Raw genomic sequence first — 22,328 nt, forward strand, 5'->3', positions numbered from 1 at the left:
TTAGGTTTGTAGAGGGCTATGGTTTTAAGAGGTTTATGTCTAAAATCCAACCTAGGTTCAATCCAATCCCTAGCCGCACAACAATTGCCAAAACTTGCTTTAGGGTTTTTTTAGATGAGAAAAAAAAGTTGAAAGAAGCCCTAAAAGAGCAGCGGGTCTGCCTTACCACAGATACATGGACATCCGTTCAAAATTTGAACTATATGTGTCTCACTGCCCATTTTATAGATAGTGATTGGAAAATACACAAGAGAATTCTTAGTTTTTGTTTAGTGGAAAATCACAAGGGTGAAACACTTGGGAAGGCAGTTGAGATGTGTTTACTTGATTGGGGGATAGACAAGATTTTAACTATTACAGTTGATAATGCTGCTTCTAATAGTGGGCTGATTTCTTTTATTCAAAAAAAGACTAAGCATTGGAAGGCAACAATTTTAGGGCATAAATAGTTGCATGTGAGGTGTAGTACTCATATCTTGAACTTAATTGTTCGTGAAGGGTTAGTTGAAATGGATGAGACAATAGTGAAGGTGAGAAAATCTGTGCGATATGTGAGATCCTCTCCACAAAGACAAAACACATTTAAGTTATGTGCGGAGAAGGAGAAAGTTGAGTTTAAAGGTCAGTTATGCTTAGATGTGCCCACTAGGTGGAACTACACCTATATTATGTTGGAGAAGGCAGAAGTATCAAAAAGCTTTTGAGAGATTGGAGGAAGAAGATCCAAATTATCTTATGACAATTAGAGAGGAGGAAAAGGAAGATGGAAGTGATATAGATGAGTTTGCTTGGGGAATGGGTGATGTGGATTGGGAAAAGATTAGGATCTTTTCTAAATTTCTTAAAATTTTTTATGATGCAACCTTGCGGTTTTCGGGTGCTAATTATGTCACTAGTAATTCTTTCTTTTTGGAGCTCATGTCAATTCATGACACAATTGATTTGGAGTATGAAAAAGATAGTTATTTGTTGAAAAAAATGGCTGGTTACATGAAGACCAAATTTGAAAAGTATTGGGGGAACTTTGATAATATGAATCACTTGTTGTATGTAGGGCTAGTTCTTGATCCTCGATACAAGATGAGGTATCTTGAGTACTGTTTTGGTACTTTGTATGAGAGTCAAAAGGCTGTTGATATGGCAAAAAGAATAAAGGCTGTTTTGATGGATTTATATAATGCCTATGCTCAAAATCAAGTGGGGAGTAGTAGTGCAAGTGTTGCTGCACAAGGCCAAGGCCAAAAACCAAGTGGATCAATGGAGGGAGATGATTCTAGTGTGGTTGATGTGAAGGCAATGAGGATGATGGGATTTAAGGAGCACTTTGCTCTTTGGAGTAGTGTGCTTTTTGCTCTTTGGAAGGGTGGTATAATGGTATATGATATTCACATTTTTTGCTATTAGGCACTAATAGATAGTGGCCTACGTATAGATATATAGGTATGGGCTTTTATTTTGTGCTTTGACAGTGCCCTATACATAGAAAATATAGATATTAGTCAATAGGCAATGACATATGGCCAATTTATTTTGAATCTTTGGCCAAATATTAAATATGAATAGTATATGTTGACATTGACATATGGCCAATTTATTTTGAGTCTTTGGCTATAATGCTATTATGTAAGTATTGACAAATGGACTAGTTAGTTTATTATGTAAGTATTGACACATGGACTAGTTAGTTTATTTTGTAAGTATTGAAATCAACACCAGTAATTTTGGTGTTATGTAAGTATTTTGGTGTTATTTTGTTATAATGTTATTATGTAAGTATTGAAATCTGCACTAGTTATTTTATTGTGACTTGTACAGTTTCTTTTTTAATCTTGTTTGTATTACAGGTTGTGATTTATGAATCTGCTATATGTGTTTGTATTTTTGGATTTATGAATCTGTGACAGGTTGAGGTTGTGATTTTTTTGTTTTTTGATGAATCTGTGTAAAATACAAAGCAGGTTCAGGTTGAGGTTGTGATTTTTTTTTTTTTTTTTGATGAATCTGTGTAAAATACAAAGCTGGTTCAGGTTGAGTTTGTGATTTTTTTTGTTTTTTGATGAATCTGTGTAAAATACAAAGCTGGTTCAGGTTGAGGTTATGATTTTTTTTTTGTTTTTTGATGAATCTGTGTAAAATATAAAACAGGTTGAGGTTGTGGTTGTGATTGTGATTTTTTTTTTGTTTTTTGATGAATCTGTGTAAAATATAAAACAGGTTGAGGTTGTGGTTGTGATTGTGATTTTTTTTTGTTTTTTGATGAATCTGTGTAAAATATAAAACAGGTTGAGGTTGTGGTTGTGATTTTTTTTTGTTTTTTGATGAATCTGTGTAAAATATAAAACAGGTTGAGGTTGAGGTTGTGGTTGTGATTTTTTTGTTTTTTGATGAATGTGTGTAAAATACAAAGCAGCAGGTTGTAAAAAGGCCCAAAAATGGCCAAAATAGGAAAGGCCCAAATCTGGGCTGAAAGTGCCAAAACTAAAAACTTAAAAATTTCTACAGATGGCCATGGACCAAAATAGACAAGGCCCGAATTTGGGCCACAATTGGTTCCTAAAATAAGCCCAAAACATGTTTTTAAAATAGGCTTAATTAGAGCATAAAAGGGCCAAACTAATTTTTTTTAAGAAGCCCAAATAGAATTTTAAAAAAAAAACCGAGAGGCCCAAACTCTAGGCCCAGGCCCAAAACTGAGCACTCACCGAAAAACCGACCGAAATGAACCGAACCGAAACGAACCGAAACCGACGGTGTTTCAGCTATTTCGGTCAGTTTCGGTTGACAATATTGAAAACCGAAAATATCAGTTTCGGTTGGTCAGTTTAAAAAAAACCGACCGAAACCGAACCGAAACACCCCTAGCATTTGCGATGACGAAGGTAATTACTACTATGACTCAGAGAAAAAAAAAACCTGTTGACCTAAACGGTCGTTCAAACCCTGAGTGGGGAGCCCTCTTTGATTTCGACATAGACATTGTTGAGGCCCAGCAGAGACAGCTTTATTTGATTGTTAGGCTCGAATCTCACCGCAATGTTTCCTGTCTTGGCGGCAAATTTATCGGTCAAGTTCGTGTTGGCCTTGGAGAACTGCTTAATGATTTTGGTGATGCTGATGACAAGAAATTAGTCACACGAAGTGTTATAAACAGGAAAGGGGAGGCCCAAGGGAGACTAACTTTTTCGTACAAGTTCGGAAGAACTCAAGATCATCCACCTGCAGCTCTTCCTCAACCTGAGAATGGAAATCCGGTGGCCCAGATTCCGCAAAGGCGTAACAGCGACGGTCACTCAATTGTTAGGGGAGCTGTGGGGGGAGTGACGAGTGGGTTGGTCACTACACTGGCAGACATTCTTTTGAATGACACCTAAGATGGCTAGGAAGTCTTCAGGCTAAGTTTGTGAGTACCTTAATTAATGGCTTGTTTGTAAGTACCTTAGATTTTCTTTTCTGCTGTGATGGTTTATGCTGTTTCAGTGTTTGTAGCTGTTATTGGTTCTTTGTATGAACTATTAATGAAGTTGCATTAGGATACTTGAGTTTTGGTTTTAAATTAATGGATTAGAATTAGAAATACCTTAGATTTCAAATCTATTCCTTATTTGGATGCGTTTAATTTATACAATTATACCTATGAGAGAGAGAGAGAGAGAGAGGGGACAGAGGCTATGGAAGCTTCTCTGATACTAAAGGTGGAAGAGAACATTTCTGTAAAAGGGAAACCCATTTATGAAAGACTCAGTCTCACTACATGAAATTCATAACAAATCAAACAGGTTTTTGATTTGGTTTGGTTCGGTTCTTTTTTGAGATCTTAGATTTCAAAGCAGAGCCCTAGTCCTAAAAGAAAAGAGTACTGCCTGGGAACTAGACAACGAGGACGTCAGGGAGAGGATATTGACGGCGGTGCGGCGGAGCTTGGAGAGGTTTCTACCTCCTGGCCTGGCATATGCTTGACCGTCTCACTGGCTAAGAACTCGAGACTTGGGTCATGACTGCCTGGTCTTTGTGGAATGCTCGAAACCGGTTCCATTTTGAACAGCGTCAGACCCACCCCACGGTGATACTCCGAGGGGCAACATCCTTGCTAGAGGAATATCAAAATGCACTCCCCCTCACTTATCAGCTATACCTTATTCCTTTTTATTCTTTTGCTTTGTTGTTACCTGGGGTTGCTATCCACTGCATTTGACTGTTTTCCTGAAAACCTATGGTTCAATGACTATATATGTAATTCTGTTCACATATTAATATACTTCTTCCGTATTTCAGTAAAAAAAAAAAAAAAAAACCCAAATACTTGTAAAAGTCTATATATTTTCCAAGTTTTGCAATTACCATGGGGAATTAAGTAGTGTAGGAGTAAAATGATATTGGACATAGGCATCACTCAACTAGAGTGAATAAGTGGTGCTGGCTTGCTATTGTTGATAGATTGATCATTAAGCTAACTCATGTGCCAAAGCTCTAACACAATCGGAAAGCACCCAACAGTTTTTATTTTTAGATAGTCCCCTGATTGTATTATTAATTCACTATTAGAGCACTATTATTAATTAGCCATGCTATGCCAAATGTCATTTCAACGCAATAGAACTTATTTTATCTATTTTACTACACCATTTTGTAACATACCTTACATCACATCTTTCTATTTGAAACTTTCATCACATTAATATAATAAAACCATCCCATCAAAAATTTATTTTACTATATTTCTCTCTTCTCCTCTGAATCCACAACCCTTAAACGTAGTAAAAATTTATTTCACAACCCAAATCCACCCATAACCACCGTAACTTGCTTGTTTGGACTTGGAAGCCAACTGAGAATTTGATTTAAGTTTGAATAGCGGCCAGGCAGGATAAATAAAATAATAGGAATTAAGGTGGAAGATAGGGGAGGGTGGAAAATAGGGGAAGGAAAATAGAAGAGTGTTATTTTCTTTTATTTGGTAAGGGCAAAATTAAGGTGGAAGAAAAATGAATCCCAGGAGTTTATCGCTTTGGGCCTAAAAATCTTTTTCTCTCCCCAAATTAGAGAAAAAATATGGAGAGAAAACTTAAGGAAATGAAATGTCAAAAGTACTCCCACTTTTCCATCATTTTACTGTTTAATGAATGATGATTTTTTTTTTCCCATCTTCTCTACTAGATATATAATAATAGTAAATACAAATTAATATTTTTCATTCTCTCAACCAAACAAAGTAAAGTAGTGAATAGGTTTAACTGAGTCAAGTATTGAAATTTAAAAGTTATTCATTTATTTTATTTTGAACACAAGCTCATTTTTAATTTTATTGAATAAGTTCAAGCTTATTTACAAACTACTTGACTAACCTTTTATTTTTATTTTTTCATGCACAAACACCACAATTAAATTTTTTTAACCATTCTCAAATCCATACTAATAGTTTATAACTAAATTATTGTTGAAATAATATTATTTGACTTTAATACAGAAAACGTTTTTTTTTTTTTTTAAATGATCACTACCAAACATGAATGAACATTACGAGGGTTTCTCAGTTTATACTAATTGACATTGTCAAAGTGAAAAATACCAACAATAATATATACAAAGCAAATGCATGACTGCATTCAAGAAATGTTGAGCTTCCCACAATCATAATCAGCCCTCTTCAATAGCAACGCAGACAGGAATGCAGCCAATAATTTGTCTCTTAAGAAGGTGGTTAATTTCCCATCACCCTGCTGGAAAAAACCAACCACATAAGCTGTACTTATGAGAACAATGCTTCTCCATCTCCTCTCTTTGGCATAGTTCTTCAACCCCATCTCAATTTTCTTATATTGCTCGCTTTCGCTATCAACTTTCTCTGTTGATTCTCCACTTTGTTCTTTCGTGAGTAAAGCCCCCGCAAGGCACCTTGCTAAAACAATACCATCTTCTAAGGCTGAACAAGCACCTTGGCCAAGGTCTGGGGTCATGGGGTGGAATGCATCACCAAGCACACAAACATTGCCTTTACTAATATTTCCCCAAATAAGGTCCCAGGGATGTCTATACCTTAATGGGGATAACATAATATATTCTAGTTCAGTGTTTTCAACAATGGCCTTTATTTCATCTGGTACATTTGCTAACGTGCTTAATGCTAATTGCTTCAGTTTCGCTGGGTCATCTTCCATGTCTTTCTCTGCAAGATATAATAAGAACAAAACTTTTATAATGCTATACCTTAGAAATACGAAACATATCACAATTATTTTACATGATAAGTTTTTCTTTTTTTGATAATTGGATTGCGCTACAACAATAGAATATGATCACAGTGGAAAAATTATTTTTATGGAAATATCGTCTTGAATTGGGTCCAATACGGATTGAGATCTGCCATGCAATTGCCTTTGATGGGGAGAGAAAAGTGAAAAAAAATAATAAGTTAAAAGTTTTAAAAAAATTATGATCCAAAAATCGAGAATAAAAATGAGATATATATATATATATATATATATATATATATATATATATATATATATATATATATATTATATTTAACTTTCAATCTCATGCAATAATCCTTATGACACTATCTCAATCCCGGTCCTTCACTAAAGGATGCATAGCTCTATCTTCCATGTTTGCTCAAAATTACTAGAAAACATTTTCCTATAAACATGCTTTAAGAGCCATGTAACCATGTTACATACACAATATTTTTCACAACAAATTTCATACTTATTGAGTTGTTAAGTTGTTATTGATTCTTATTTAAATCTACTACTGATATTACTTTATTTTCTACTATTTAGGGAGTGTTTGATAGAGTAGTTTGAGATGTGATTTTTGTAATTTTTAAAAATACGTGTGGATGAAAAAGTGTGAAAAAGTGTGTGAAAAAATGTATAATATTTTTTAAAATATAAAAATGTGAGTTTAAGATGGAAAAATAAACGGCCCTTAGTATTTACAACTCACCGCAACTTAAGGATTGTAGAAAAAAAAAAACTGTCTTTATCTTTTCTTGCAATGCTTTTCAACAAAAATATAATTTAATAAAGTGCATCCAAACACACTTGGAATTTGGGCTCACCGTTGGATGTGAAAAACCAATAGATGCTAGTATCATCATTAGGAAGAAAACCAGATCGAAAGCCTATCCCTATGAATTGCAAGAGCTTGGGCTCAAACCCATGGTTGGACTTGAAATTTATCCAACACCTGATAGCAGCTCTCCCTGTGAAAGCCGGTGCCTTGAAGCCCAGCCACTTTACCACCACTGAATTCACTCCATCACACCCAATCAATGCCTTACATTAAAAATCATGATACTACAATAAGTCCCAAGTACCATATTATTTAATTATGCTAAAAAACACATATATGTATGCTTTTTAAACACCAGAGGGAAAATAAAAAACTCATCTTTTTAATTGAGTATGAAAAAGATGTTTAAATGATCCACTCAACAATTAATTGTGCCTTAAATCTAATTGGGGTTTCATAGTCATACCTTCTCTAGGGCTACCTATTTTGGCTACCGATACATCCAACAAGGTGCAAAGTGCCATAAATGCAGACTACTCTTTTGGCTTTTACTTACGTACAAAACAAAAATTCAAATTTCACTACAAAAAACGCGCGCTATAGCCGCGTTTTTTAGCCGCGTTTATAAAAAAACGCGGCTATAGCTGATCTATAGCCGCGTTTTTGGAAAACGCGGCTATAGGTCCCCTCTGGCAGCGTTTTCAAACGCAGCTCCAGTGGAATAAATTTTTTTTAAAAGTGGGGCCTGGAGCCGCGTTTGGAAACGCAGCCAGAGGGGGACCTATAGCCGCGTTTTTAAAAACGCGGCTATAGGTCCCCTATCCGAATAAATTTCTAAAAAGGAAGACCTGAGCATGCAGCCAGTGGGGGCCTATAGCCGCGTTTTTGGAAAACGCGGCTATAGGCCCCCCTCTGGCTATGTTTTAAAAAACGCGGCTCACAAAAAAAAAAAAAAAAAAAAACTCCCACGTGCCCCTCTCTTTCCCACCTGCATCCTCACCTACCCCACTTTCAGCTATAAGATCCTTTCTCTTTTTTTTTTTTTTTTTTTCTTTCTTCATTCTTCACTCAGCTTCAGGTTCTTCTCTCTTTCCTCTTCTTCTTTTTTTTTTTTTTTTTTTTTTTTATTCCTTCTTCACTAACTCTTCAGGTTCTTCTTCTTTTTTTTCTTTTTTTTTTTTCCTTTTCTTTCTTCCTTCATTTTTCCAACGTAACTCTTTTTTTTTTCCAACGTAACTCTTTTTTTTTTTTTTTCTTTGTTTCTTTGGAGTTCCTGCATCTTTTTTTCTTCTTCACTCCAGCACAACTCTTTTTTGTTTTTTTTTTCTTCATCTCATACACTAATTTTTCTATAAATCTAGTTTTTTTTATTTTTTATTTTATGTTTAGTTAGTAAGAAAATGCTGAAAATTTTAAATTTGTGCTATTGTGTCTCTGATATTGTGCTTATGTTTAAATGGGTTTGTATTCCTAAGCTTATTTTTTTGTGTTTCTGAGCTTGTACTTGTGTTCCTTGAATGGATTTAGTGTTAGATTTGGGTTGGCTTTGTTGAAGGAAATGAGATTTATGGGTTTGTGTTCTTATATTTTGGAGCAAGTTGTGGTTGTATTGTTAGTATGTCGTGTTTGATTTTGAATTTTTGGGGTGTGTTTGTATTGTGTGTATGTTGTGTTTGATTTTGAAATTTTTGGGTTTGTATTTGATTTTGAATTTTCTGGGTTTTCGTTTAATTTTGATTTTTTTTTTGTTTGAATTTTGAATTTCTTGGGGCGCAGCAACACCCAGAAATTTTTTTTTTGTTTTTAAAAAAACCTATAGCCGCGTTTTTAAAAACGCGGCTATAGGGCTGAAGCCTATAGCCATGGTTCAAAAACGCGGCTTCAGGTATGGTCTGTAGCCGCGTTTTTAAAAACGTGGCTACAGACCCGCAGGGTCTATTGCTGCGCCGCTTAGGCCGCGGTTGTAAACGCGGCCATAGAAAACGCGGCTTCAAGTCCAAAGCCGCGTTTTTGGGGTCTATAGCCGCGTTTTTGAAACGCGGCTATAGACCCCGTTTTTTGTAGTGTTTAAAATATGGTTCACCAATCACTTTTAGACTTTTAGTCAGCACCGGTACTATTTAAATGGACTATGAGATAAGATTAGATTATTTTAAAGAGAGTCTTTTGGCTTTGGTTTAAAAAAAAAAACGTTTTGTATCATTAAAAAACCCACTTCAGTTATTTTACTATATCACTCTAAAAATATAACCTACTTCACACCTTTATTTTACACTACATAATAAAATAATCTATATTTTTAGAGATAAAAGATAAGAAAGGGAGAACTTTCCTCCGCTAGAGCCTAGAGACCAGAGGATAGTGACAAAATCGAATAGAAAAAAAATGCTTAAAAAGAAATGCATGTGAGCTACATACAATATCCTTTATTTTTTGAAAATATTGTAGGGTGAATAATGGGTTGGAGGTTTATTTTTAGTGCTTTTTTGCTACAGTATTCTCTAAATTGCAGTTGGCTAACCTGATGCATGAGACTAAAGATAATGCTCTTATGAATCCTTCAACTCTCAATACTCTTTATTTTTATTGCACCAAATTATGGTCCCAGTAGAATAAAAATAAAATAGTTAATAATAATACTTCAGGTGATTTTACCTTGGTCTTGATAATTGTTTCATCAGCAAGATGCACAAGCTTATAGAAGCTTGATTCCTCTATAGAAACTACCTTGGAAGAGAACCTAATGGTGCCACTTGGGAGCTCATTTGCAAGGGCTTCTAACAACAATTTTCTATTCACACAACGAAGTTCATGGTCTCCACTGCACATCATACAGTATTATTCGGGCTTTGCTTAATAAGTCTCAATTATGAACTAAAATTTCAAAAGAAAATTATCAGCATTGTACATTAATTTTGGTAGAAAAGTCTCAATTATGAATTATGATCAAACTTTTTGGATACATGAAAAAAAGCAGAATAACATTGTCGTTACAACCAGCTGGAGTTTGAGAAAGGGTCACAAGGGTCATTACTCAATGTTAATTAATATTACTTAGGTGATGTTCTGAGAGGGATTGCACTTGACAACAAAGAAACTTTTATCATTGCACTTTGTATAGCACTCACATAAGTGCGTGTAAAATTGCTTTTTTATTTTATTTTATTTATATAGCAAATGTGTAAAATAGCATTAGGTGTTAATTTTGAATAAAAAATCACCTACATCATTCAATCTAAAAATGTGTAAATTTACATTATTGTTATAATAACCGTGTAAATATACATGGTTATTATTGACATGCAAATCCATTTTTTAATATTTCTTTACTCATATAGAAAAGAGAGGTAAATATGAATAACTTGAGAGAGTAATAACAAAATTAATAAAGGGATAGTACTTTAATGAAATATAATATAAAATAGATAATCTAACGGGTGTAAAATAGATAATCTAATGAGTTGATGTGAATGCTCAATGGATAAGGATGTCATTGAGACAAGATGGGGTTGGATCATGGGTGCTTTATCCCCAAACATATTTAAATTAAAAAATTTAAATTTTTATATATAAACTCATTTAGGATGGGGTAGGAGACACCCCGAGTTAGGTAGGGAGTAGGGTAGGGAAAGTTTGCCATCCCTATCACTATGAGACAGAGAGAGAGAGAGAGAGCTAATAGGTTATAACTTGTATGATATATGAGCACTACAACCATAAGTAGAGCGTTGACTTACAGTTTTCCTTTTGCTTTAAATGACATGGCTGTGGTTTGATCTCCTGTAATTGAGAGGTGGCCACATTCCTGCATACAATTATCTGCTAGTTAGTTAACATGGTGTGTGTTTTCTTGTATTTGTGCTGTGCTGGGAAGGAGTGTGCATGAGTCGGGTTGGGTCGGGTTAAGGAGATTTTTAGACCCAACTCACCATGGTGGGTTAAAAAAATTCAACCAAACCCAACCTATCACATAAGTCCAACCCAACTCAACTCAACCCACATGGATTGGGGTGAACCCATGGGTTGGACAAAATTTTATTATTATTATTATTTTTATTTTTATTAAATTGAGTAGAAAAAAATATAAATATAAATATAAATATATTTAAGAAACCCAAAGATTAGTATCAATGTAACTCCTTAAAGGCAAACAACATTAATGACTAAATAACAATAGTAATTTACTAGGGTTTGTGTGAATTAATTAACTTTTATATAGGATAGGAAGAGCTAGTTATTTTAAAAGTTTTATTAATTATATAATATATTTTAAATATATATATATATTAAATATATGAGTGGGTCGAGTTGACGGGTTTGAAATTTTATGACCCAATATATGTACCCATGAGTATGTGAATAAGGGTTTGTGGCTACTGTCTTAGATTGATCATTAAACAAACTCATATGCTAAATCTCTAACAAAATTGGAAAGCACCCAACAGTTTCTAGATTTTGATAGTCCACAATCCACATGATTGTATTATTGCACTTTTACAGTAAAAAAATTTCACAGTATTTGTACTCTGCCTGTTTTTGCTTCTTCTTATGAAAAAGAGAAGTCTACTTTTAGTACTTACCAAAGAAACTGTTTATGTTGTTGTCGGAGGGATTCACCAAGGCCAATAGCATCTAATGCCCTCCAGGCATTTGTCCATGCTGAAAAGGCAAATCCAGTGATCCTTAGACTGTGTGAGGATTCCAATACTAAGCTTCGAATACCCAACCTACAAAATATTTGCATTGTCAGGAGTCTTGACAAGAATTTAATCCCTCTAACGTGTTATTTAGGATTAGCTTCTTTGCTTAAAGTGAAAAAAAGGACTTTAAAACTTGTACATAAGCTGAAAAAATATTTTTTAAAAAAAATCAAATCGAAGTTATAAAAAATGTACATGCATATAATAAGAAAGAGATGAAGGGTACTTATGAAGTCCTAAGGATGCTGTAAGGCCAGCAATTCCACCTCCCACAATCACAATGCCTTCTACTTTTTCCATGTTATTTTGGCTCTTTTTCTTAGAAGAAGAAGGGGAATTTGGTAATGAGTTTTTTTTACTCCCCCAAGATGGGAAAATAGTACTAGAATACAAAGAACTGAAAGAAGTAGAATGGATCTAAGGGTACTAGAAGGGGATCTATAAATAATGGGAGCAACACCAAGTTTATTATAACCATGACAATGATGCTAACAACAACGACAAGTTGATGATGTCAGGCAATATGAAAGTTTCATGCGTGAAATAATTAAATATAAAAAAAATTAATATTACAATAATCACAATCAGTCATTTCAGATATTGTGAAATTTGTTGTGTTCGTAACATTATTAATAAAACAGTAGAAATAAATGAATATTTTTTTGCTTATGTAGCAGTGTATATTGTCTCGTCTTAGCCCACAGACTAAACTTGTTCACAATTCAAAACCAACGCATGACATAATTAAAGTCTACATGTAAAAACAATATTGTATTACACTAATCACAATTAATCATTTTAAATATTGTAAAATTTGTTGGGTTCATAACATTATTGATAAAATAATAGAAATAGACAAATGTTTATTTAGCAGTGTATATTGTCTCGACTTAGCCCACAGATTAGACTTGAAAATTCAAAACCATCACCTTACTTTCCCACAACTTGTCTTTGTGAAGAGTTGTGAGAGGTAGAGTCGTAAACCCACTTAGATCCAACACTTTTACTTCTTTATTCACAACTTGCCATGTGTATGACAAAAATTATGGTCCTAAGATTTTCCAAAGAGAAACTACTAAAAATATGTTGGAAATGAATAATTGATACCCCAAGTCGATGTTGAGCTTCCCCAAGAGAAACTACTAAAAATTCAAGAGATGTTGAGCTTCCCACAATCAAAATCGGCTTTATTCAATAGTAACCTAGCTAGGAATGCAGGCAATATATTGTCTCTTAAGAAGGATGTCACTTGTCCATTACCCTGCTGTATAAAACCAACAAAATAAGCTGTACTTATGAGATCAATGCTTCTCCATCTCCTCTCTTTGGCATAGTTCTTCAACCCCATCTCAATCCTCTATATTCCTCTCTTTCTCTATCACCTTTCCCTTTTGTTTCCTCACTTTTTTCTTTTATTAAAGCCCCATCAAGACACCTGGCCAAAACAACACCATCTTCTAAGGCAGCATAACCAGCTTGGCCAATGTCTGGGGTCATGGGTTGGAGTGCATTACCAGCTACACATACATTGTCTTTGTTGATGTTTCCCAAAGAAGCTCCCAAGGATGTCTATACCTTAATGGGGATAATATAATGGAATCAAGTTCAGTATTTTCAACAATGGCCTTTATTTCATCAGGTACATTTTCATTCCCTAACTTTCTTAACACAAATTGCTTCATTTTAATTGGGTCATCTTCTCTCTCTTTAGCTGCAGGATATGAATAAGAACAAATTGTTAGGGATATGACATTTTGTTGAAACGATTTGCTGTGATTGGAACATCATCATTTTTACTTGGATCCACCATTGACAACAATTTAATTACACACCAATTACAATAGATCATACCAACAAGTGTCAAAATTTTTTGAAAAAAATGTGTTGCAAGAGTTTTCATTTATTTTTGTTGGTAATTGTGTTCCTAGACTTTATTGAATAAACAATGTGGACTATGATTATATTGGGAAATTATTAATATGGAAATTGGATTCAAGTAACCAATCATCTCGAATTGGGTCTTACACTACGTATCCATGCACAAGAATAAGGTAGACAAAACAAATTGGCTGTATGCATAGGTTACTAAACACAACTATTTTCATAATTTGCTTAGATGAGAAATTGTGATTTGAAAACATCATTTTTTATATTGATTGACCACTTAAACTACTTGTATTATGCACAAATCATTTCATTTCACATTACAGTTATGAAAGGAAAAGAATTTTCTCCCCATTTTACTTAAAATGGAGAAGTTTCATATAACGTTTAATATTTTAGTTTTGGATCTAACTGTGTATAGAATGCTAGGTCAATTAATAATTTTAATGACGTGGTACTAGATACACTTTTAGATATTTATCATTCTAAAAAAAAGATTTGTAACATTTATTATGAATCATAAAATGAATCCATTTAAATTAGAGATGAAATGAAATAAGTTATGAAAAAATTGTGTATATTAGATTTCTTGTTCCGATTAACATGCTCCAAAAAGCAAATAATGAGACAAGTTCTAAATTGGTCCAGGGCTCACCTTTGCTTGTTGTCAAGAACCAATAGACACTAGTGTCATCATAAGGAAGAAAACCTGATCGGAATCCTTTCCCAAAAAACTGAAAGGACTTAGGCTCGAACCCATGATTGGATTTGAAATTTACACAACCTCTGATGGCAGCTCGCCCTGTGAAAGTCGGTGCTTTGAAGCCCAGCCACTTAGCCACCACTGAGTTCACTCCATCACACCCAATCAACACCTTCCATTTACAAAGTTGATACTCCAATAATTAAGGCTCAAGTAATTATACAATAAATCATGGATAGTGAAAGCTCAAATTGTGTAAAACGCTATAGCTTATTTAGATCCCCAATTCTTAATTATGACTTGATTAATTTTAATCTAAACACACTTGATGCGGAATATGCGTGATTAGAAAATTAATTAATCGAAGCACTTAACAATTGCATGGATGAACAAGTAAGTGCAATGTTAAAATGGAAAGGCCAGTGGGTAAAAGAATAGCAAACCCAAGATAACACGGCAATGTGTTATCGAAGAGAAAACTGAATAACTTGGCGAAAAACCTCTCCTCAACCTCCAAGTCGAAATGATCCACTAGTGAATAAGTTGGAGTACAAAGATACCAAAAAGATGCTCCAAGCCTAATCTACCCAAAGTACTTGAGCCCTCCATGCTCCAGCTACCAACGGACTGCTCGGAGTCTAGTCCTCACTAGTTATCTGGATCCCATAATACTGCCAAGCCTCACCATCTTCTTTTGGCAAATACCAATACTTCCCAAGCTACAAAACACTCTATACACTCTGAATAGGTGTGGATTGTGTTTAGGTACAAATCTCCTCTCAAGGTATGACAATAGGAGAAGGGAGGAAAAAGAGACTACAAGGATTTCTCTTATTAAGGATTAGTAGCTCTCTCTAACAATGGTGGGTGTGTTGTAGAAATCTTTCTAGGGGGGTTTTTTCCCCCAGAATAGTCTCCTTACAATTTTGTGGGTAATGAGGGTATATATAGTATGGGTGAAGGGTAGGAACGTTATACTTAAAATCCAGCTGGTTAGTGTACCTCGCGGGTTGGCCAAGTTCCGAGTTACTCACAAAACACATTGACTGTTGAACTTCCTCATGTGCTCCTCACATGACCTTTTGCGGGTGCTGCAGTCCCAAGCTAGTCTCGAGATCAACTGTCTTAAGTAATCTTCACCAACTTAGTACTAAACCCATTCCAATTAAATCCCACAAAATACAAAGAAATAAATCAATGCAATTACAACACTTTTTGTCAAGGAATAAAGTCAACATAAATGTTGTGTGAAAAATTATAACTTAACAGATAGTTTAAGTACTACATTATTTGATCACATTAAAAATTTCATAGATGCCTTTTTTGTTCAATTCTGTTTAGCCCCCTTCCCAAAAAAAAAGGGTCTAGTGAGTTTAGCTTGTGGAAAAGGAGAGACAATTGTGAGTTTATTGTGGATTTGAATCTAAATTCTACCAAGGGGAGATTTGAAATATGCTACTAATTCACAAGTCTCTTGATATTATTTGTAAAACTTAGAATATTGTTTTTAAGATTGGCTTAGGATTCTAGATTCCCACATCAATAATTACTAAAGAGTGAGAATATGTGTGACCTAACTGAGCAAGTATTCATTTTGAGTTTGATTTGGGGTTCACATCTATAAAATCTTGGACAATTTTTCTCCAAATCAATTTTGAAGAATTTCCTTCCACCTATTATATGGAGATTGATAAAACTATTCACAAGTATTACTTAAACAATTCATGACCACTTATTATATAATGTATTTAAAGATATATGTGGACAATTTTATTAGTCCCTACATAATGAATTGGAAATTTTTAGATTGGTGATTTTCAAGTCCTAAACAAATAAATAGATTTCAAAATCAGAATTTTTGTGAAAATCTGAGTGGGACAAGTTTTGCTGGGACATCTTGACTTGGTCAAAGTTCACATCAAAGCCAACAGTTGTAGAATCACATATTTGAGCACTTTTGGATTCTCAAATGAAGAAATAGATCTCAAAATTAGAATCTATGTGAAAAATTAAGCAAGACAGGTCCTAGAAAATTTTGACTTTCGGTCAAGATTTATGCAAAAGTCAACTATTTGAAAATTGGACTGTTTGCACAATTTTTGAGTCTCAGATGAAGAAATGGATCCCAAAATTGGAATATACTCAAAAAATTGAGTAAGACAAGCCCTTTTTGAAAATTTTGACTTTTGGTCAAAGTCAAATTTCAACCATAGTCAAAGCCTTTCTCCCTTTTTTATTTTTTTTCTTTTTATCATACCTTTTTTTTTTCTTGGTAGCGGTTTGGATCCAGGTCAGGATGGATGGGTGAAATCGGGTTAGATCTGGACAGATGGGTTAAACTAGGTCGGATTTGGACGGATGGGTCAAGCTAGTGGAGGATGATGTCATCCATGACATCATATAGCTGAGGGCACGTGTTAGAGTATGGCATGTGGACGCATGGGTTCAGCTAACAATGCGTGGGAGCACGTGCAACTGAGGTTGTGATTATTGGATCTGCTGGTGGTGCGTGGTGGTGTGTCGCAATGTTTTTGGTCCTAAAATTTTGGGGTTTTGACGATATAGGGCCGCTGGATCGAGTGGTAGTGAAACGAAGTCTGGACTTGCGCGAACGTGAAGGAGTGGACCGCAATCTCCGAAGCTTTTGGCGGCGCATGGAGGTGCGTGTTTCCTCTAGTGAGATTGAGCTTTCTTGGGCTTTGTGTATCTTTGTTGGTTTAAGATCCTTATGGATTCAGTTTTGTGAAATTAGATCAGGATTTTCATGAGTTTGAAAGAGAAGTCCTCTGGCATTGTTGGACTCATAGTCTTCTTGGTCTACTTTGGCAGTGGCCGTTTTGATAGCACGTGGCAACTCAAGTAGGGAATGGTTCGAGGGTAACCACTAAGTGTCTCTACTCTTCTCAAGGGTTGGTGGCATAGTTTCTTTGAACAATATGTTGTTCTTTGTTAGCCTTTAACTTCTTGCAAGGCCTAGTGCAATAGTTTCTTTAGATGATATGTTACTCTTTGTAGACCTATAAGCTCTTTCTAAGGTCTAGTGTGACAATTTCCTTCTAACAACATGATCCTTCTATGGGAATTTGCTCCCCCATTTTTTTTAGGTTTGGTGTAGACTTCTTTGATTTTAAGTGTCTGTAAGTTTGCAAAATCTAACTTTTAACTTATATTGTTTTCACATTTTTGAAACGTGATTTTTTTTTTAATCTCAGAAGTTTTCTATATAAAGGCATGCTATTGCCTTCCTTCATCACTTAGACACATGCTTCGTAGTTCACATCATTCATTTTTTTTAACACTTGTTAGCTAGAGATTAAAATCGAAACTCTCTCTCTTTGTTGATTTTTTTTTTGGACATGCCATGAGATTTTCTTCTAACAAGTTCTTTGTTGTTTCTTGTTTTTGTCATGCAGCATGTTTTACTTGTTCTTTGGGCTTTAATGTCAAGCTTTACATCAATGTTCTTAGCCTGATGTCCATCTTTATTTGGCGGCTTTACATTTCATTGAACACAACGTTCTTACAGTGATATTTATCTCCATATTATCACATTCTTGCCTTGCAAAAACAATCTCTTAGTGATATCTATCTTTGACGTTCTTATAGCAGCAATCATCTAGGCAACTATGTTATTACTGGTATTTATGATGCAATGATGCTATTACTAGTACTTGAACTTGAAGTTGTACCGGCCTTTGTCTTGACAATTAAGCTGCACCAACACTTGTCTTTGCAACACAACTACATCAAGAGTCTTTGCAGCGTAGCCACATCAAGAGTTTTTATCATGAAGCTGCGCCAACATTTATCCTTGTTAGGCTGTCCAAGGGTTGGGTTGGATTGAGTTTGGGTTTGACTCGCAACTGACCCGATTAAGTTGGGTGAATGGAGAATGGACCCGTGGCCGACCGAACGTTTGGGTCGAGCTCGACGACATAGGTCATCGGTTGAGCGGGTCAGATTCGATTGGGTGATTTTAGGTCTCAGGGAAAACATAGATTTTAGAACCCAGAACAAAGAAATCAACAACCAAACCAAAAATCCCAAATCTATGAGACTAAAATGAAATCAAAACCCATAACAATCTTTAAAAAAAAAAACGAAAACAAAGAAATCAAAATCCAAACCAAAAACCCACATTTTTGACTAAAAGTCTAAAATGAAATCAAAACCCAAAAGAATCTTTAAAAAAAAAAACAGAACAAAAAAAATCAAAATCCAAACCAAAAACCCATATCTGTGAGACTAAAACGAAAAATAGAGAGAAAATTAAACCAGCCCCAATACCTCCACTGCCTCCCCCATCACCAACACATCCATCACAAAATCAAAATACAATTTTTTTTTAAAAAGAAAACTTTTTTTAAACTAACCCACCATCAAACTACATAGATCAAAGTCTCAAGAGGATATTTCAAGTAGAACAGAGGAGGCTTGTGGAGTTTGAGACTCAACCAAGAACGGTGAGTACAATGAAAACTTGAATCGGCGACGGTAGAGTAGATCCAATTGGACGACATCAAAAAGGAGGCTAGGATTAGGGGCAGCGATGAGGCTCACCTTGGCGACAGTGGTAGCAAGGATGCTAGGGTTAAGGATTTGAGAGAGAGATCAAAGAAAGGGAGAGTGAGAGATTAGAGAAAGTGAGAAAGAATCTTCTGGAACCAGTGAGAATTTTTCTGAAACAAGCGTGTAACCTATGATTTTTCCTTCTAAAAATTTTGGGTCGGATGTGTCGATTTACACAAGTTAGAAGTCAAGGGTCCTGAAACCGACCCGTAAAAACGAATTTTAAAATTAATTGACTCTCATTCGACCCGTATGGACAATCGGATCTGCCCGTTGGCCTTTTGGTCGGACTGGGTCGGGTGGGTGGGTCGGGCCTGACGGCTTGATGGACAACCCTAGTCCTTGTACTGAAGCCATATTAACATTTTCCTTTGCAATGAAGCTGCACCCATATTTTTCTTTGCATCAAAGTCGTGTCACCACTTATCTTTGTCATGAAGCAATATTTTCACTTGCATCTGGTATGAAGTTGTACCATCATTTGCCTTTGTAATGAAGCTGCACCAACACTCTTCTTTTGTCATAAAGCTGCCTCGACACTTTATTGGCATTGAAGCCACCCAATACTCATCTTTTCCATAAAGTCACGTCAACACTTCATTTGCACCGAAGCTGTGTCAACATTCATTTTTGCCATGAAGCCACGTCAACACTTCATTTGCACTGAAGCCATGTTAATACTCATATTTTCCATGAAGCCAAGTCAACACTTCATTTGCACTGAAGCCATGTTAATACTCATATTTTCCATGAAGCCAAGTCAACACTCCACATTGGCACTTGCACTCGCATTGAAGTTTCACCAATATTGGCATAAACACTCAATAACATCATGAGGATAAACACTCATAGAGGCATTTTCGCAAACACATGGCATGTTACATTCAACAACATCCAAAACATGCAAAGAAGAACACAAAGCACTATCCATGGCAATAAACACAAAGGGTCAAGGATCATACTTAGGTAATTAAACCAAAACAAGTGTACCTACTCTAATACCAATTGAAAGCTCAATTAGTGTGAAAACACTAATGCTTGTTTAGACTCACAATTTTAAAAAACACGGCTTAATTGCTTTTACTCTAACTTATCTAATTACGAAACAAGAGTAAATGAAGCACAATAACTGGAACTACTCTCTAAGCCATAACCATAAGCAAGCAACAATAAATATAAGGTTTAAAAAGTAAGGGAGGAGAGATGCAAACACAAGATAATACCTACATGTGTTATCAAAGAGGAAATCGAAGAACTCGGTGAAAAACCTCTTTGCAATCCCTTCAAGTCGAAATCGATCCTCCAGTGAATAAGTTGAAGTACACGAATATTAGAAAGACACTCCATGCTCCAGCTACCAATGGACTTCTTGGAGTCTTGTCTTCATTAGTTATTCAGATCCTACAATATAGCCTGATTGCATCTGCCAAGCCTCACCAGCTTCTTTTGGCAAATCTCAAATGCTTCCTAAGCTCCAAAAAACTCTCTACACTCTGAATAGGTGTGGGTTGTGTTTGGGTACAAATTTCCTCTTAAAGTATAACAATGGGAGAGGAAAGGAGAAGAGACTACAAAGGAATTCTCACTTAAGGATAAGTAGCTCTCTCTTTAAAAGGTGGGTGTGTTGTAAGAACCTCTCTAGGGATTTCTACTGAATAGCCTACTTACAATTTTGTGAGTAATGAGGGTATATATAGTATGAGTGAAGAGTATAAGAGTCACACTTAAAACCTCCAGGTAGAGAGTTTCGCAGGTCACTTCGCGACTTGGCCTAAGTTGCAAAATGACTCGCGAAATACAGCTTGACACTTGACTTTTCAGCTTCTAGCATGTGCTTCTCATGTGACTTTCATGGGTTGCACCACTCACGAGCCGAGTCGCGAGATCAACTTCTTAAGCAAACTTCACCAACTTAATACTAAACTCATTACAAATAAATTCCACAAAATGCAAGGAAATAAATTATTGCAATTACAACACTTTTTGTCATGGAATAAAGCTAACATAAAACATAGTTGTAAATCACAACTTTACACAACATTACACAACGAATAAATGCCATAAAATCCTATAAGTTCTTATTGTGTGTTTTAAAATGGTCATTTCATTCTTTTGACTAAAACCTCTAATATAATCTAGATTCTAGGATTAGGGCACTTGAAATAGAGACTATTTCATGATTCAGATTTTATTTTCTTACATTGAATAGTATACATATTGTCACCTCATATTAAAATTTAAATGACATAACACTACTCATTAGATACATGTTTAAATTTATAATATTTAATTGGAAACATGAAACAGATCCATTTTAAAATGCATATTTTTAAAACTTCCATTATAGAGCCTTATAACATATTAGCATCATGCCATCACACCTTTTACTACAACAGAAGAGTTTGTTTATCATTTTGATTTAAAACATATAATTTATTAATTTCTCTAAAGAAGAAACATCTGGCTACATATGTATCTTAACAGCAATAATACTAGAAAGCATTTGTATTTGTAGTTCAGTTCAAGAAATCTTAAGCTTGCCACAATCAAAATCAGCCTTCTTCAGTTGTAAGCCAGCCAAGAATGTAGCTAAATTTTATCCCTTAGGAAGTTCATCATTTTGCCATTACTTTGTTGGATAAAACTAGCAATGTAAGCTATACTAATGAGTTCAATGCTCCTCCACTTCCTCTCTTTGGCATATTTCTTCAACCCCATTTCAATCCTCTTATATTCATCCAATTCTCTTTCATCTTTCGATTTTGATTCCATACTTTTTTCATCAGATACTGCCTTAGCAAGACACCTTGCTGAAACAACACTATCTTCTAGAGTAGCACAACCACCTTGGCCAATGTCTGGGGTCATGGGGTGGAGTGCATCACTAGCTACACAAACATATATCTGTACCTTAATGGGTATGGTATTAAACTATTTAGTTTTGTGTTTTCTATGACAACCCTTATTCGATTAGGCCCTTTTCCAAGCTTGCTTAACACAAAATGCTTCATTTTAGCTAGGCTATATTCTCTCTCTCTCTCTCTCTCTCTCTCTCCAAAGAAAAGAAAATGAACAACAATTTTGATATGGCCACATGTTTATTCTAGTAAACAAAATGCATTACAATTCTATATGCTAACCAAACTTATGCATTAAAATTATTATTATTTAGAAAAAAAGAAAAGAAGAATAGCCAAAATTGAATTAAATTGAGTATAATGCATCCATGAACAAAAACATAAGGTAGACAAAAAATCAAATTCGGCTGTGTGCACATATTACTAAACACAAATATTTTAATAATTTGCTTAGAAGTCCTGATTCGAAAACATCGTTGTTTTTTTTAATTTTTAATTTTTTTTTATATTGATTCACCACTTAAACTACTTGTATTATACACAAATCATTTCAATTCATATTGAAAGTTATGAAAGGAATAGAATATTCTCCCTATTTTA

The 22,328-nt window shown here is 34.9% G+C and overlaps 1 protein-coding gene and 2 pseudogenes across 1 annotated transcript; 1 reads left to right on the forward strand and 2 right to left on the reverse strand.

The window, feature by feature from the left end:
* Window positions 1-2,870: 2,870 nt before the first annotated feature.
* On the forward strand, window positions 2,871-3,371 carry LOC142644499 (protein SRC2-like). The gene has a single exon (XM_075819092.1). The coding sequence runs from the start codon at window positions 2,871-2,873 to the stop codon at window positions 3,369-3,371; it is 501 nt and encodes a 166-aa protein (XP_075675207.1).
* A 2,152-nt stretch (window positions 3,372-5,523) lies between these two features.
* On the reverse strand, window positions 5,524-12,014 carry LOC142605336 (monooxygenase 2-like; annotated as a pseudogene).
* A 633-nt stretch (window positions 12,015-12,647) lies between these two features.
* On the reverse strand, window positions 12,648-21,738 carry LOC142644500 (monooxygenase 2-like; annotated as a pseudogene).
* Between the last annotated feature and the right edge of the window lie 590 nt (window positions 21,739-22,328).

Source organism: Castanea sativa, chromosome 7 (assembly GCF_040712315.1).
Source record: "Castanea sativa cultivar Marrone di Chiusa Pesio chromosome 7, ASM4071231v1".
Taxonomy (NCBI): domain Eukaryota; kingdom Viridiplantae; phylum Streptophyta; class Magnoliopsida; order Fagales; family Fagaceae; genus Castanea; species Castanea sativa.